Genomic DNA, 18,028 nt, shown 5'->3' on the forward strand with positions numbered 1-18,028 from the left:
CCCTCTTTTTAAATCCCTCTTTTCTATCTATCTATATACGCACCCTTCATCGACTCGTTCAACCTCATCCACATCGTTGTAACCAACGGATTATTTATAAAATAATTAATATACGCTATTATTTCCAATTCTAATATTTTACTAGCAAAACGCGTTTACAAATTATCAATAGTAATACTAACATTAGCCGTACTAAGAAGTTTAAGAATTTATAATAAGGCTGCCGCCTTCTCTATCGAACTCGCTAATATCGTTATATCAAACCTCTTCTTACCTCCTCTTCCCCCTTTTATATTTGTGAACGCGATAATTTAACTAATTAGAATCTTATCTAAATCGGTATTAATATAATACTATTATATTTATATTATAGTAATTTAGTTTGCAATAGGAATTTAACTTACCCTCGCTACCTGTAATACTACGAATTATTTCGAAGTTATAAAAGGTTCAAATTCGTTACTGCTATCGTCCTTATTATCGTTATCCCTATTAAAGACGTTGATTTATTCTTATTCGTCTTTACCTTACCCCGCTTCTTCCTTAATTTTAATATTTTAATTATTAAATAGGTTACTGTCTAACTCCTCTTCGAAATTATAATTAATTCCGGCTCTAAACCCCTCTTCTTACTATATTTTACCTAGCTTAATAATATTAAATTTAGTACCCTTCAATTTAAAAAAGATTCCCCAATATACTTTGGCCTTATTAAGAGGCTAGTGACGAACCTATTTAATATTATACGTCTTAATACTATAATATTTAACGAAGCTCTCCTAATACTCATTAAAGACAATAAGTAATTAAATATTAGGGTCAATACCGGCATTAGAATATTTGGCAAAGAGGGTCTACTATATAGCGTACCGCCGCTTCTTATTATTCTACTTACTTTTTATACGAATTGTATCCTATCGATACCCTAGCTACGTCTCTTTATATATTATAATAAAATAATCCTACGCATTATTATAATCCTTCTAATATATATTATTAAACTAGCCCTAATCTTTGCAATATAATAATTATATTATTAAGGTAGCAATCTTCTTTAGAGAAAACCTTATTGTTTTAATACTATCGAATATAGGGACCGCTTTCTTCTTTACCGGAGCTTTAAATTTCTTAGGCGCCTTCTTATTCGTTAATTTAGCTAGTACCTTTCACTTTCCCTTAACTATAGGCTAGGCCGACGGAGGAGTATCTTATATAGTAATGATTTAGCTAGCGGAGAGATTAAGTGCCGGTTCCTAGATTAGTTGGATTAGTATAATAATTAAGGAAAGGAAGGGAGGCGGCTAATCATTATTACGGCTAGCGGGCACTGGGTTACTAAAAATATTTTAAATAGGCTCTAATAATATATTTTCCTCTACTAGACCTAGGGTTGAGGGTTAAGTATAGAGTTAGGATAAATCGATACCCTCTAGAGGCTCTATAAGGTTTTAGAAGCTCATTCTAGTCGTCTGGTCAATTATTGGTATTATTTACTTTTATCAATATTACGAATAATAATAATTAATAAGGTCAACTCCTCTTTCTAAAAGCGGTATAGATTCCTGAGTATGAATTATACTAAAACCGGTTAATAATGATAAATACGGTTAATTAAGCACTAATACGGGCACCCCAGTACGACTCCAGTACGGTTATTACCTAAAAAGTAGTACAATTACTAGCGTATTGGGCGCTAGCGTATCGAAATGTATTGAAATATTTCTGCACGAGCTGGGTGTATAGTTTGCCGATCAGGGCCCAAGCCACTGAGAGAGGGGAATGTCTCAAACCGAATGTTGTGGACGGGAATTAGAAGATGACGGGAATTGAAGCGAGAGGAGTAAGTGAAGGACTAGACTCAAATGAGACGCCCCGAGGAGAAACTTTCGGTCGACTTCCTCCACATTGAATGATGGAAAGAGCGCTTTGCAGCTGCCTGATCTTCGCAAATTCAATTCATAGGTCGTGACTTCCCGAAGCCGATGCTCTCGAATGCTCTCGAACGCTTTCTTCCTTCCCAGTTCAAAAGCCTATGCTTTGACCCCTTGTTCGGTTTCCAGAAGAGTAGAGAGAGGGTTGTAGTCCTGAGTGGAGATGTCCCCACTACCCCCTCCTTCAGGCCTGCCTTAACAGCGGGTCGCAACTTGCCAATCGATGCTTTCAGTGCACAAACATCACCACCATCACTCGCAATCGTTGCATCTTGCCATTGGGAGCATTGCCAACAACCGTCTCATCCAGGCACATCATCAGATGCGTTTTGGTACGATCAAATCGATCAAAGTGGAGATTTATACGACCAAGCCCGGGATCATGAAGAATGCTGTCTGAGACTGTGTAAGATAGTACCCTGTGCTTAGGTGGATACCACTCATTAGTACTCCACCAAGATCTTATGCTCCTCAATCGCTCCAACCCCAGCCCTCGCTCTAAAATGTCAGGTGGGAACAACTCGCCAGTTGCTTCAAAACAATCCACCTTCATCCACCAACAAGACGACTTAGCACATCAACAACACAAACACACAGAAACACTCGACGTCGTAGTGCTTATACAAAATGGCAGGCTTGAGCCCGTATCTGCGCCTTTTATGGAGACCTTCATATATGGGGTCCTACGGCCCATCGTTCTTGGCCCCGATCCGATATCCAATTGGGCCATCTCCCATCATCGTCACCACCACCATCGCGCTCTGCGTGCGGACATTGTGCGGACATTGTGCGGACATTCCCAATCACCAAAAGGTGGTGGGTGTGCTGCCCCATATACCCAGCCAAGCCAGCAGGCTTCGGTTCTCTAGCTTCTCTCTCAAAGTTCGGCTCTGGTGGCAGGACGATCAGCCACTTCTAGGTTGCAGTAGTCCTCCGCTCTATCGCCAAGTCGAACCTGTATTATATGACCATCTTCAAGCAAGACACGATTTGTATGCACCAGATGAGACTGACTGATCTCTCCTTGCAAGGTCCACCGCGAAGATCTCCCGGACACTGGGACGGAAGCTAGCAATTCCCGTCCTCTTTTCGGCGGGGACAGCAGCAGAATAAACAAGAGAACGAAACAAGCCGAGTCCCTACAACTTGGGCCTTGCTCGACTATCGTATGCTACCGAGTCTATGGCTTGTCCCATCTTCATCTTCAACCGATTGCCCGCATCATTCTGCGAATCCCACCGGCTTGATAGTATTGTTGCAAGAGAGTCGTGGAAGCACTGGACCTGAAGGGCATCCCGGCTGCCACAGTTTCATTAACTGCTGATACCGTACCCCCATATGCCCACCTCCTCCCGACGTCCCGTCCATGCAACCAACCCCTGTTCAGGACCAGAAAAGATAGAGATTGCGTCTTCTCGGCACGATATCCCACATCGGTTATCGTCACTCGAAAGCAGGAGCTCTTAATGAGCCGGCAGCTCGTCGAAAAATCGGGCGCAATTTCTTAAAGCGGATGCATTCAGGTCCGTCCAGATTCGTGTCTAAGCTGGCGCGGAAGCTCTTCCTCAGATTCCCGGACGAGTGTCTCTACAACAAATGTTGAACCATTGGATCAATGGCTAGCAGCCACCGAGAATTGAGGCAGTTGAGACGGGGGACGCGGGACCGGATGCTTCTGAGACCGCCTATCACTGCCTATCACTGAACGGCAGCTCATCAGCCAGTGAAGCATATCTTATCTCTCCGGGTGAGCGACCCGGTCACCATTCATAGGTCTCCCAAGTCAGGCCACTTGGATGGGTCCTCGGCTCCATGTTTTGCGCAGATGAGCAGATATCCATTGAAACCAGTGTTGTTGGCACTGCATTGCAGTATATACACGGCTTACACGACAGCACCAGCAGCTGCAATGGTAGGTATATCTTTGCCCAAAGACATGATGGGGCCAATGCCAGGCCAGGCTCGTCATGGAGAAGGCTGCCAATGCCGTAATGCCGAACATGGATCTATGCTCGAAACGAGGAGGAATAGATGGCACATGTTGCCCCACGTCTGTTGACAGCTGTGCTGCTTTACAGTTACAGATATTTTTGTTATTCTCTGCGGTCGAATGGCATGTCCTTGAGCATACTGGCGGGGTATCGTTGGGTCGGGTTGATTCCGTACGCTGGCCAGTTCACCAGCCATTGACTTGCACTTTTGGCATGAAAATGCCACTCGACCACTTTTCACTTTGTGTAGGAATTCCACACGCATGACTTGAACAGTACATACGGTACTGGCTTCGGCAATTATTGCCTTCTGAGGGCGGGTCAAGAAAAGTCTTGCAATCCGCACAGTCGCTATTACCGTCCTCGCTCGACGTAAATGGAAGCTCAACTCATGACGTGCTCTTGGATACGGGGAGATGCATCAGATCCTGCAACCTGCCCATCCGCGAACATCCTAATCAGCTAACAATCTCCAACCAGTCGTGCGAGAGGAGGACTTGAAATCACAGGCGTGAGTCTCTAATCCAATATGTAAGGTAATGCCAACATGAGTTTCACTGGCATACATCGAAATAAGCATTGGGGGAAGGAACGGCGTCGGCAATCATGTGCTTGCTTGCTGATGATCACTGATCAGCACTCACCCAACGACAAGGCCCCACCTTCCTTCCCTAAACACAGCATCATTTCAGGCATTCTGACGACTTGAAGCTGGATGGGAAGGAGGCACTGAATGGAAGGTTCGAGGCAGCAGTGTCCATCTCCCGCTCGTTCCCATCCTCTCGAAAATTCAGTTTCCCAGGTTCCCTTGCCCCGCCAGCATCTTTTTCCATCTTCACCTTGTCGCCGTCTTCGTCTTCAATACCTTATTTCCTCCAGCCCGTCCACCCCAAGCAACAGATGATCTGTCAGCCAGCCAGTCCAACATCAACATTGGATGACGCCGCCTTGCAGACGAGACAGGGGCAACCGAAGCGAGACAGGATGAACCACCCACCCCATTTTGGTTCAACGGTGAAGTCAGGTTACTTTTACCCGGATCGTCCAGTCCTCATACATAGCCCTGGGGCTCCCGGTCGAGGGGTCTGCGGCGTAAGGCCAGGTACGCCTACCACGGCATATGGTACCTGGCCATCATCCACCATGCCGATAATGAAATGACGGGAGGCAATGTCCAAGCAAGATACCGTGGATCTGTGTCCCAGACAGGCCCCTTCCGGGGTGCAATCGAGGTGCAATGTGCAGCCTTCAGGTACGCCTTGGCCATATCTCGCAGTGCCGCATGCCAGAGGCACAGCATCCTCAGAATGTCCTACCTGAAGCCCGAGTGTGTAGGTTGCTCTCTCTTCAGCTTTCAGTAACGCTCTCCCCTCGTCTTTTCCAACATATCTACAGTTTCATCACACGTATACTGACCTGTGAAAACACCAACCATCCAGGCCAACCAGAGAAATCTGCCCCAACATAAAACGATAACATCATCCATCAACCACCTCGACTTCGAAATTCGTGCGCGGGTGTTGTCTAGAACAACCTGTGTAACCGTCACCGGCATGCGGGGCGGGAGACATCGGACAGGTCCCCTGTGGGACTCTGCCAAGTCTTCATGGCCTGGCTGTCATGTCACTGAATCGAGATCCTGCACGGTGAACGAGCGTGGAGCTGGCGGAACAGAAGGAGGTCTCTGAAAGTGACAACCATCCCCTCGGAATGACTGTCATCCCCTGTCTCGCACTGCCAGTGGTAGGCTAGTGGCCAATGAGACGACTACTCGTCCCACCGGGACGGATCAGAACTAATAGTCTGCTGCGAGGCTTCGCATTCCGGAACAGTCTGACGCCCTGACGTCTCGGATGGATCGCAGGTGCAGTTATACGCAAGACGTCCAGACCGTTGGTGAACACTCGCAAGAGTTCAATCTCCCACCACACGGCAACCTCTTTCTCTTTCGGCGGACACTTTTGTGGTTGCCTCTGCTTCATCACCGTCACAATCACACAGGACCCTCTCAAAACCAAGTGCTTCAAATATTCTCTCGAAGACAGAGGCGTTCTGATGTCTTCTCTTCATTGGGCATGTCAAGCTCTTATCCAAATCCGGTACGGATCGACATTGAACTTCATTCTGCTCCAGGTAGGCATGTTTTATGAAAGCTCGACTTCCCCTACTTTCAAGCCATCATCCCGACCTCCTCCAGATCACATTATTGGACCCCGTAGGCTTCGTTACGTTGCGGCATTGCTCATATACCGCGACTTACAGGAGGGCTTCAGCCGTCAGACAGGAAGTCGAATTGGGTCACACGGGAACTTCCACAACCATCAACAAAACCACCCATCGGCACATTTGGCCATGCCTCTTTTGGATCTTTTTGCATTGAGACCACCATCATCCAGGTTTCCGAATACGCCAAAAGGGGTCCAAATGATGACACCCCTCTGAGCCACTCTTTATCCTGTTGATTTCCAAAACACGGTGGCTGGCGAATGCCTCCTTTCCACCAAAGAAGCAGTGTGAGTTGGTGATTGAATGCTGACTGTTGCTTCCCTGTCTGCTGTTCTTTGGCGAAGGGTCCTTATTCCCGCCTCTTACTAATCGATGGATATACATTTGCATGGTCAATCCCACTTACGGTACCGTTTCGGCCACGCTCAATTACGGCCACGTCTTCTCCTGGTGAGACCTAGAAAGCCAGGGTCGGGCTTAGACATAGCTTACCTACTCTCTTTCTTCGCAGTAGATTCGAAAGAGTCGGACCAAGGGCCAATTGACGAGCAAGAGGCTTCGTCATGGCAACAGCTTTGCGACGTCCATTGGGCCCGGCTTTCAAGGTATGCATCAATGGTCCGTGGATGGACCATGGCTTTCCTTCCTATTGCTTGAATGATAAGCAACTGATAGTGAGCCCTGCGAGCCTGTCACTAATCTGGTGCAACCGTTTTGAATCGGCATGACGGCAAGGATGTTTGAATGCCTGGGTCTGCCAGGGGTGTGTGTAACACAAGTAGGGTCTTCAACCCTGTCTTAACCTCGGATTCTCATGTGGTCAGCACGGAAATGGAGGCCATTTCGCTAACAGTTTTCTCTCCAGGTTGACGGCATGCCTGGACCTTTTGATGGCCATTTTCACTGCTCAGAATATTCATATGTCATGAAGGATGTCCCATAAATGGTCAACAGCCAGTCCATCGTCTCCCCTCCTCTCGCTTTAACCTGAATTTCATTGCTTTTTCTCTCCCGTGCCATGCCGGCGATGCGGCGGAACCAGCTTGGTCTACCGTGACCCTTCTCTCACCGCACACAGTAAGCGCTGTGTGTTGGTGGGCAGTCATTCTGGCAATAATGTCTTGTTATGCGTTCTCTTATTGGCAATGAAACGATAACAAGAATATCTCAGCCAATCTGAACTTTCAACCCAATCTGTTGTGGTGGGATTCCTCCGGTCGTGGTAGGATTGATGGCTTCGATAGACCATCAATATCATGTCCCGCACCTCCTTTTGCTCCTCTTTATCTTTCTCTGTGCGAATCATGGAAGAAGCTGGAAAACTGAAGGCTCCACAGGGTTTCCTGCATGGGTTGTGAAATTATCACATCTGCTATGCCCTTTGAACTCTTTCTTTCATCACCTCCATCGGGAGCTTTTCCTATGTCCGAAGATCTTTGATATCGGGTTCGGTACCCGGAGAAGGTATCTTTTGACAGCGGGTGGCTTTGGTGCAACTCTTGCCTTGATTTTGCTTGGACGTGGATTTGTAACTGGCTTTCCTCCCTCATTATCACCTCCCTACCCTTTTACACACTCACTCAGCGTCGCCTGTTCTTTTCAATACCGACGGCGTCCAGTGGCAACTGTCTCATCCATGCTACCTTTTTCTGTCTGGTTTTGGTAGCACATCATTGTGTAAGACCCCCAATTATCTGGGATGATGAAGCATCCCAATTTCAGACTACCCTGTTTCTCCCTTGATAGATGAACCCATCTGTTATGGCATCACCCTCAGTATGTTGCACAAGAAAATCAATCAATCGCGACAGGCATCTTGCTCATTGAGTTCCGTGGAAACATTAGCGTTCCACATGGCGTTATCTCAAAGCACCAAGTTCCCCTCAAGCCTTACACTTCACCACAGTACCCTATAACAGCAGTTGTTATACTTTCAACTCCGTGTTTGTTGTATTAAAAGTATCCAGATATTCCATTGCGATACGTATTCGTAGCCGTACATGAGCGTGCCGTGCTGTGCCGCACGAGTGCTTACCGCCTGGTCTACATGTTGTCTTGTCCCGATAAATTGCATTACACCGTCGTTTCCCGGTGTCGAGGTCGCAAGATCTACCTGTTTGGTCGAAAGCAGCAAGGAGAATATAAGTGGTCAGTACTTGAGTTTACCGTTTGTTTTATTGCGTATCGAGTGAAGGTAATAACGAGATACAGACTTCGTTGAGGCCTTGTCCCTATCACGAGTTGTGTCGCACAAGATAGCGTCGACACATTGATTGTCCACAGCTAAACAGCAGCATATTCCTCATAGCTTCTGCTTTTTTTTCATCGCTTATCCACCTTGTTTCCCAAGATTCTCATGTCAAGAAGTATCCAACCCATCGGCCCCAATTATGCACCCTTCGTCTTACCACACCATCACATCACAATCACGATCATAACGACAAACCAACATCTTGATTCACCTATCGCTTGGATGAAATATAATGCTACCACAACCCACCACTCTCTTTAACACTTCGTTGTCTCTTACAGTTCCATGCGTTCCCATTTGCCTCCATCCTTCCAAGCTCAGCCAACCCACTCCATTGGCATTCTTGAGCGGGAAAAACTCCACCCTCCACCTCGACATAGCATCTTTCAGCAGAGAAAGCTCTAACGGGAAAAGTATCTAGTGCTTACCTTACGTTGTGTTGGAACTAATCCGATAATTCAGTCGCCAACCGCCAAGCATCTTCAATCTCACTCGCCGTATGCGATCTAGGAAGAGAAGGGAGATTGATCGTCGTGTCATCAATTAGCAGCTAACACACACACATACGTGCTGCTTTCTCTCTTCTACTATCTGGAATCGCGGTAAGATCCAATCAGCCGTCATTCTGTTGACTCAGTTACACAGACGGCAAGTAGGTACTTCATGCTCTCTAAGTTACCTCATTGAAGGCAAAAATCAACCACCGAACGGGCATTCGCGGGCTCCGAACCAGAGTCAGACCAAGATAGTTCCTGATCGTCATTTGTCGTCTACGTCTGCCCATCGACAATCGACAACACCACCACCACCACTCGCATAGTCGCATTACCGAGCGACCGATTTGAGCGAGTTCTAGAACCTCGCGCCTCGAAACCTCGAATCCGACATCAAAGTCAAAGTGGTGGACGAATAAAGCTATACCACCAAAACGTACCAAATTCTCACGTACATCATTCTCTTTTGTTCGTCCAACAACCGTTGGCCGTAAATGGCCGGTTTATCTTCATGATATTCAGTTTGGACTTCATGATCCATTTTTCATACACTATCGATTGATCGATCCACAATATCCATTGCCAACAATGCTACGATTCATGAGCATTGAAACACCACCGTACTATAATCTCATTGTACGAGCTAAGTTTCTTTGTCGGTGCCTATTACACCTTTGCCATGCATGCTTCCATTCACTACTTTTACTACCAAGTCTACCTACCTCGGTATTCTACCATGTCTGTCCAGGTCTTTCCAGTTCCAAGTACGTAATTAGCAACCGCAATTTCTCATCTTCCACTCTCTTACTACCTACTTGGAATATCTGGAACATCTGGAACCAACAGCCAGGCAGCCAGGCAGGTACAGTACAACCATGAACCAACAACCACAACCACAACCCCTCCACCCTCCACCTTCCGCCCCCTCCGCTGCCTCCGCTCCCTGTCCCAATATCAATCTCCCCATAATCGGCCTCAATCGTTCTCCCCATAATCATCATCCTGCCCCAATACTCCATCCTCATCCATCATCCTGCCCCCATACGCAATCCATATCCATAGCCCCTGCTAGTGCTTATGCCTACACGCCTGATTCATGCTCACCATCTCTACAATCATCACCCCCAAACCGAACCCCGTACAATCTACAATCTACCTACAGTATGCTGCCCTACCGTCCGTGCCATCCGTACCCCCTCCCTCAAACTGTGCATTCTGTAAGAATCCCTTTGAAAATAATGAATGTGATGAAGACGGCACAGGCTGCAGGTGATTGTGATCACGAGATTTCTTGGCTCTCTATCTACCCGGTCTACGCTGTTCAGGATTGGGTCCGTCCTCGTTGTTTTGGTGGTTCTGGTAGTTTTTGACCCCCGTGCAGTGGTTCGTCGGACGGTTCGGGAGGAGAGGTTCCATGATGGAATCCCAGTTCTCAAGTCCGATGTGTGGCTCAGTGCTGGGTACAGTATTGTGGTTTAGGGAAGGAGAGTTTGGCTGTCCGTGATCCGAATTCCGAGGTTTTGAAATGTGAATGTGATAAGGTGAGGTAAGGTGATAACGGAATACTACTGGTGTTGATGTTGGTGTGGGTGTGTTTTGCCACAACACCATCTGTATCATCACCACTGATGTTGTGAAGTTAATGTGGTCGGTGGTGTTTTTTGCTTGAATTCATTGATGGATGGTACGCTGTAAGCTGGAATATTTCTTGTAATCAAAGATCACACTGATATGTAGATACTCAAGTAACAGATCTCGACAGCTTCATGTTCAACTGTCATCATGTTATCATGATTTCATACCATACAGTTTATACATATACAAATTCGCTTTTAACCCACCCATCCATCCACCTATCCATCCACCCACTCATCCATCCTTTCATACCCATCCTTGCTTTCGTTACCATCATATCCAATCGCTGCTCATCATACCATCATAAGACCTTTATATATTGACCTGCTTCATTCATCATGTTGCGACGTGCTGCTCCTACTCTTACTCCACCTCCCGACACGGCGCTGCTATGCTCTCGGGGGTGGAAAGAACGACCAACCACCTTCGGACCGCAACGACGTCGATGGAGTAGACGGCGGTGTCAGCGTCAGCGCCAGTGACAAAGAGTCGGAGTCTGATGACTGCCGTGATGAAGCTCCTCACTCCAACACCTCGTTGAGCAGACCAGCTTCCTTGACAAGTCCGTGGAAGATACCACGCTTCTTAATCAGCTCCTTAGGCGTGTCAAACTCGGCCACCTCACCCTTGTCGAGCACGACGACGCGGTCGCTGTCGAGAATGGTGTTGATACGGTGCGCGACCGTGATAATAGTACGGTTGGCGAACAGGGAGCTGCGCAGCGTCTGCTGGAGCAGCGCGTCCGTCTGCACGTCCACGGCCGCCGTGGCCTCGTCGAGAACCAAGATGTTGGATGGGGTGAGCAGGGCTCGGGCCAGGGAGACCAGCTGGCGTTGACCTTGGGAGAGGTTGGATCCTGGAAGGGGGTGCAATGGTTAGTTCTCCAATCTCGACATCTGATGCAGCTATTTGGGGGGTGGGAAACGACGATGCAGCCCTCATCCATACAACCGGTACCACTAGTGTGTGCACTAAAACACACCGCAATCCTGTTCTGCATCCTTGTGGCATTGGGAGGTGCAACGCCACCAAATGCTTGATAGGGCAATCCGCCGCCACCACCCAGGACTCAAAATAGAATCGCCGGATATTGGGGCCAGGGGGTCCACAAGAACGTAGAATGGACCAGTGGTGCATTGGATGATGACCGGAGTATCGCTCGGCATAACCAGAACGAATAACCAGAGGAAGATTGGCAATGAGTAAAGGTAGATAGATAGGCAAATTGGTGAATGGGTGTAGTCGGTGAAGAATGGGATGTAGAGGAACCGTGCCGAAAACATGGGTACTGTGTAACTACAACTGATGACGAAGGTGAAGATATCACAACGGAGGGGAGTACACGGAATCTCCGTTGTGAGTTGCACACTTGCGCGGGTCGATCATGCAGGGTACAGACTGGTGGATAGGGGTTGTCGATGAATGGAAAAGACAGAACACGAGCGGCAAAGAAAATAGCATCATGGCAGAAGCAAATGTCAAGCTCCCAACTTGAGGGCCCGCTTCGGAATGACGCGGGGAAGAAAAGAAAGCCCATGCCACTCCCGCCGCCTTCCCGCCGCCGGTGACAAACACCTGGAAAAGAACAGGAGGTGTGTCTGCAAGGCAAGATATCACCGCCATGCGACAGGATCTCATGTTACCGCAAGGATGGCGGGCAGGAAGAGGCGAAGAAAAGTTGGGTCGTGCAAGGCAAGCAGCCGCAACTTGCAACCGCCGAGATCATCGACGAGGATCGATCCACACCAACCGTGATGTGTGTGTGTGTGTGTGATAAGACGAAGAACCTCGCATTCGAAAGCCGACAAAAGCCGACCGCGCAGGAAGGAAACACAAGGGAACACGGGCTGTGCGATAGGGAAATTTCTAAGCTTACCTCCTTCGTTAATCTTGGCCTCGAGTCCACCTTCCATGGAGGCGACGTGATCCTTTAGCCGAGCATGTTCTGTACCGAGCGAGTCGGTTAGCATAATGTGCCGCAGCAGTGCCGAGCCAGATATGGCAATGTACAGTACATGTTGACCATGACTATACACACACACCACATGGTCACCGACAAGGGAAAGGGGAATGATAGTCACGATACGTACCCAATACGCTCCAGAGTTCTGTGTCATCATGGACATGACCGGGGTCAAGGTTGTCCCGAATCGTGCCTTCAAACAGAGCCGCATCTTGTGGAATGATGGCCAGGCGACGGCGCAGATCCAGCAAACCAATGCTCGACGTGTTGATTCCGTCAATGGTGATGTTGCCCGAGTCGGCCTCGATGATACGGAACAAGGCCAAAGTCAACGAAGACTTGCCAGCACCCGTCCGCCCAACAACGCCAATCTTCTCGTGCGACTTGATGTCGAGCTTGATGTTTTTAAGAACCAGGTCAAGGCCCTCACGATAACGTGCGCTGTAGTTGTTGAACTCAACCTCGCCACGAGCGGGCCAGCTTGCAGGCGGCCTGTTGCGGTGAATAATCTCCGGGGCTTCGCTGGGAATACGAGCGTACTCGAGAACACGCTCGACCGAGACAATGTTAGTCTCTACCTCGACAGTCTGACGGACAATCCAGTTGAGCGAGGTGGTAATCGTGAAGGCGTAAGACATGGCAAGGCCCACCCATCCTGCGCTGAGCTGGGCACCATTGCTGACGGCAATGACAGATAAACCAGCGGCAGCAAGAATGACAATACCACCGATGAACTCTAACCTCACAGCCAGCCACCTGTTGGCGCTGATGGAGGGGAAGTATGCGCGCAGATTCGCATCCACTCGCCACTCGTTCTCGAGCTCAAATCTGTCCTGTTGTCGGTATGCACGAATTGTCGAGATGCCGCCCAAAGATTCTTGGAAGTGGGCATAGATCGGACTGCGGCTCACACTGTCCAGTCTCTTGAGTTCTCGGGATGTGCGCAAGTAGTATCTCTGGATGAGGATGTACATGGCACCCAGAGGTATGATCAGACCAGCAAAAAGTGGCGTGGCAATGGAAATGAGAACAAGCGTGAACCCAGATTTGGCGAGATTGTTGAACAGCATGTTGAACGTTCGAGCGAGTACTTCGTCCACACGGTAGATGTCACTACAGGAAGGCAAAGTCAGCATATTGCATCTTACTAGCTTGGGAGCACCGCATAATGCTCGGTACAAACCCAGCAGTCAGGTGTGACGGGCAATGAGTGGGGAAGGTTGATACTTGTATCAAGACAGATACAGCCTCGGCTGAGGTCCACCTCACACTGCATAACATCCCGTACGACATTGAGAACTGAACGGGCCGGGAAAGAAGACGAAGAAGGAAAACACTGGCTTACCTGGAGAATCGGTTCAGAATTCGGCCGGCTGGTGTGACATCGAAAAAGGACATCGGTGCCCTGAAGATTGCTGTTGCCATTCTCTCATGCAGCTTCCGAGATGCCTGATTGCGCCACGCGTGAGTATACATTCAACAGTTTCCAGTTTTGACGGGCTTACCTCGATGGAGCAGAAGATCCAGAGAACCAGAGTTTGCAGAACAGTAAGACCTGCCGCGCCGACGCCGAACACGAAGTAGATACCGAGATACTTGCCGACTTGGGGGTTGCCGCTGGCTTCAGTGTTCTTGTCGGACCAGCTCTTCAACCAAATGCCACCAGCTATACGAGATGTTGTGTTAGACCTACACCTGTCAAGAGAATAATGAGGGAATGCAAAAGAGTATGGACCGCGCAGGCGCAACACGGCAAGGATGAACCGGAGCGGTCTGCGCGGACCAGAGATACTATGGGTTGTATCTTCCATCCAGAACACCGACGCGCGAAGGTATTGAAAAGGGGAGGGGGCAGCAACAGAAAGCATGACTTACCAATCTGGGCGACTTGGGCAGCAACTAGAGTAAGTAGGTAGAACGCAACGGCGCCAAGGTTGCTTGTCTTGGCATATTCGCCGTAGACTGTATCAATGATCAGCATTAGATGCTGTTAGGACCGCAAGAGAAGACATTACTTACCTGACCACTTGACCTTGCCTTGCTCAGAGTGTTCCTTCGCCTGCTTCGTCTTGCTGTTCGGAGCCTCCTCGTCGCCGAGCTTGCCTCTGGGACCCTTGAAGCTTGCAGCACTGGCACGACGCAGAGTGCCCATGCTTCCGGTTCTCCTCTTAGCAGCAGCCGACGAACTTCCGGGACCAGGCTTAATGGCCTGAAGTGTGGTGATTCCTTCTTGTGCTTCCTCAATTTCATCCTTCTCCAGGCCAGCTTCTGCCTCGATCACCGTAGAGGTCTCGCTATCGCTACCATTAGGGGAAGAGCCACTCGGTGAGCTGGAACCGGAATCGTTCTGACCGGCAGACTTGATCAGTTCGGAAACGAGACCCTTCATGGCTATGAGCTGACGATAAGTGCCCTTCTCGACAATCTCGCCGTCGCTAATCAAGCAGATGTAATCGGACTGAACAAGGACAGGGATGGAGTTGGTGGCCAAGATTCTGGTCTTGGAGGCAAGAAGACCCTTGGGACCGAGGACATTGTTGATGATGTGGCGTCCAACGTGGGAGTCAACGGCCGAAAGACAGTCGTCCAGCAAGTAGATGTCAGCCCTAGCATAGACAGCTCTGGCCAAAGCCACACGCGCTTTCTGACCACCGCTGAGAGAAATACCACGTTCTCCAACAACCGTCTCGTCTCCATCAGGAAGCTGAGCAAAGTCGTCAATGAGAGCGCACGCCTTGACCGTCTTGTCGTAAAACTCTGCATCGAACCTGTAACCGAAGACAATGTTCTCCCGCACCGTGGCATTCATAATCCAAGGGTTCTGGGCGACATAGGCGACATTTCCGTGAACCTCGACTTCACCCTTAATCTTCCACAGATCGCCCAGGATGCTTTGCAGGAACGAACTCTTGCCTGCACCAACACGGCCCACGATGCAGGACAACTCACCCTTGTGTGCGCGGAAGTTAATATCCGTAAGAACGGTCTTGTTCTCGTGACGGTTCCATGAGAAAGTACCGTCACGGATGACAACCGTCTCTTCTCCAAGCTCCTCAGGGGGAGGCTTGACGATGATAGCGTCAGGCTGAATCTCCTCAGCGGTGAGGTAGGAGGTAAGACGACCGACAGCGACACTGGCCTCAATGATAGAGGTGATGACCATGGGAAGAACCGCAAGAGGGAAAGTGAGCAAGTTGAACAAGGCAAGACAAGGGAAGACGATGTCGGTCGTCAAAGGCCTGTCCTGGGTGAAGACAAACACAGCAAAGGTCGAGCATGAGACAAGGAAGGGTGTAGAAGACCAGGTAAAGTTGGCGACAGCCTGGCCAGCACCGATCTTGCGCAGGTTCTTGAGCTCCTGGTCGTTACGGATGTAGTTCAGCTTGTTCATGAAGGCCGTGCCCCATGCATACAGCTTGATGCTCTTCATGTTGTTGACAATCTCGGCAATGAGACGGCTTCTGGCGTCTTTGTTCTTCATCTGCTGCTTTTGCAGGTTCTTCATGAACTTTGCGATCATGCCGTTGATGGGAATCATGACGATCATGACTCCGATACCCGCAAGCATGGACCATCCAACAAGCTGGTAAAGAGAAAGCATGCAAAGGGTGATCTGGAACGGAGCAGACCACGCCTGCTGGGCGAATTGGGTCAAGTCCTGAAGACGCTGAGCATCGACAGCCATGTAGTTGACAATATCTCCGGTCGTCTTGCTGGCACGGCCTTCGTTCGACAGCTTAAGCGCCTTCCTGTAGATGGATGAAGTCAATCCACCCTTGATCCTCATGCCAGTCTCAAAAGTGAGCTGGAAGTACTGGTGGATCATGGTGGTCTGGAAAGTGGCAACCGCAAACATGGCGAGGGAGATGGCAGCACCCTTGATCACGGGTTGCGGCTCCTGTCCCTCACGGTACGAGTCAACAAAGCTGATCAGGAACCTAAGAAGCTGGGGCTGCGCGAAAGCCGAAAGATCGTTTCCAATCTTGAAGAAGGCAGCAAGGATGTAGGGACCGCCGTAGGCACGGAAAAGAGCGAGCCACAGGGAGGGCTTCTTCCTGTTGTTCAACTCACGATCCCATGCCTTGGCAAACGCTCCACCGGTAGTCTTTGTGGTATCGCTCTTTGCCAGTCCCCAGAGATCCTCCTCGGTCAGGTACTGGGCATAGCCATGCTTCATCATGGGAGTCATCCACGAGAAAGTCAGTCTGGAGAAAACGGTCGCATAATCCACCGGGCATTCCGGCTCGTCGATCAGGGCCTCATAGGCATTATCCTTCTTGGGCCACAACCACTCGACGAAAAACTCGACCACAGAGAGACCGAAGCCGATGCAGTAGGTGATGAAGTAGGCCTCGTTCTTGACATAGATTTGCTGAGAAATGAGGGACCTGAGCTTGACTGCAAGGGCGATAAGGAGCAACAGCCAGTAGAAGAGAACGACGCCGTTAGCATTGCGGAGGCGCGAGTGTTCGAGCCACTGGATGGCGAAGATGACGAAGAGCGAGAGAATGGTTCCGGCTGTGGTCCAAACTCTGAAATCGCCATACCAGATTTTGGGGTAGCTGACAATCTGGATAGCCAGTTGAACGGCAACATCGGTGATAATGAAACCTAGGAGTACCTTGACAAAGAATGTTAGACATATGCCGCACTTTTTGTCTTGCTCGACAGTTGTAACGTACCTGCTTCAACCAGAAATGCCAGTCCTTGGCCACTGGTGTAGGCGTCTTCCTCTTTGCTAGCCACCATACCGCAGCGGATCCTGCAACCAGACCAAAGGCCGCAACCGACGCCACCCACACGTCGATAAAGCACGGCGTGAAATCATATCGAAAGGGACTCATCGGTCCCCATCCCTCCTCGTTACCGCATAGCGGCTGTTTGAAATCCTTTGACGCCGCAAGATAACCGCTGCCCAGGTCGAGAACGGAAGGGCGATAACCGGTAAACGAGCCGCTCTCGTAAAAAAGGACCCTCTGCGAGGCGAAGCCGTCGTCGTCGTCTATATATTCGAGCCCCATTGGCGCAACTATACCCTCGTGGGAATGTCCAAACGCGTCATAGCACGGGGGAAAGGTTGTAGATTTTGCAGGCTCTTTGCGCTCGAGAAGATGCGACGGAAGTTGAAAGTTATGCGACGGGATGTGTAAGTCGCGATTCGGTTCTCGTCGGTGTCACACGCTGAAAGACCTTTCAAGTTGTCCAAAACGGAATCACAGTCGTTGTCGATGTATAATACGAAGAGGTAGTTGTAGTTGTAGTTCTGCCGGCCGTGTGTCGTCTCCAAGTGCGGCGACTTGATCGGTAATCAAGAGAGGAACCCTTGAAAAAAAAAGATAAGATGAAAAGAAGAAGCAGGGCTGTCGTCTGTCGGATCGAAGGCAACAGCAATCCGTCTAATCCCTGACGAGTAGGCCGAACAGAGAGACGACAGAGAGATGCAGAGACTCGGAGTCGGAAAGAGAGAGAAGAGAGAGCCTTGCACTTTCTGTTCGTGACTTCAGTTTTCGCTTTCCTTTGGCTGCTTGCCTGCCCGC

General features: G+C 49.3%; 1 protein-coding gene across 1 annotated transcript; it reads right to left on the reverse strand.

Moving 5' to 3' along the window:
• Positions 1 to 10,950: 10,950 nt before the first annotated feature.
• On the reverse strand, positions 10,951 to 17,598 carry B0H65DRAFT_277561 (P-loop containing nucleoside triphosphate hydrolase protein). Its single transcript, XM_062822833.1, has 8 exons — positions 17,174 to 17,598; positions 14,511 to 17,112; positions 14,367 to 14,453; positions 13,997 to 14,157; positions 13,837 to 13,940; positions 12,619 to 13,604; positions 12,405 to 12,473; positions 10,951 to 11,384 (listed from the first exon to the last, which is right to left on the reverse strand). Exons 1-8 carry the CDS (start codon positions 17,510 to 17,512, stop codon positions 11,050 to 11,052), a joined length of 4,683 nt encoding a protein of 1,560 aa, XP_062679912.1. The 5' UTR covers positions 17,513 to 17,598; the 3' UTR covers positions 10,951 to 11,049.
• Between the last annotated feature and the right edge of the window lie 430 nt (positions 17,599 to 18,028).

This window comes from Neurospora tetraspora (assembly GCF_033439725.1).
Source record: "Neurospora tetraspora strain CBS 560.94 chromosome Unknown B0H65scaffold_6, whole genome shotgun sequence".
Taxonomy (NCBI): Eukaryota; Fungi; Ascomycota; class Sordariomycetes; order Sordariales; family Sordariaceae; genus Neurospora; species Neurospora tetraspora.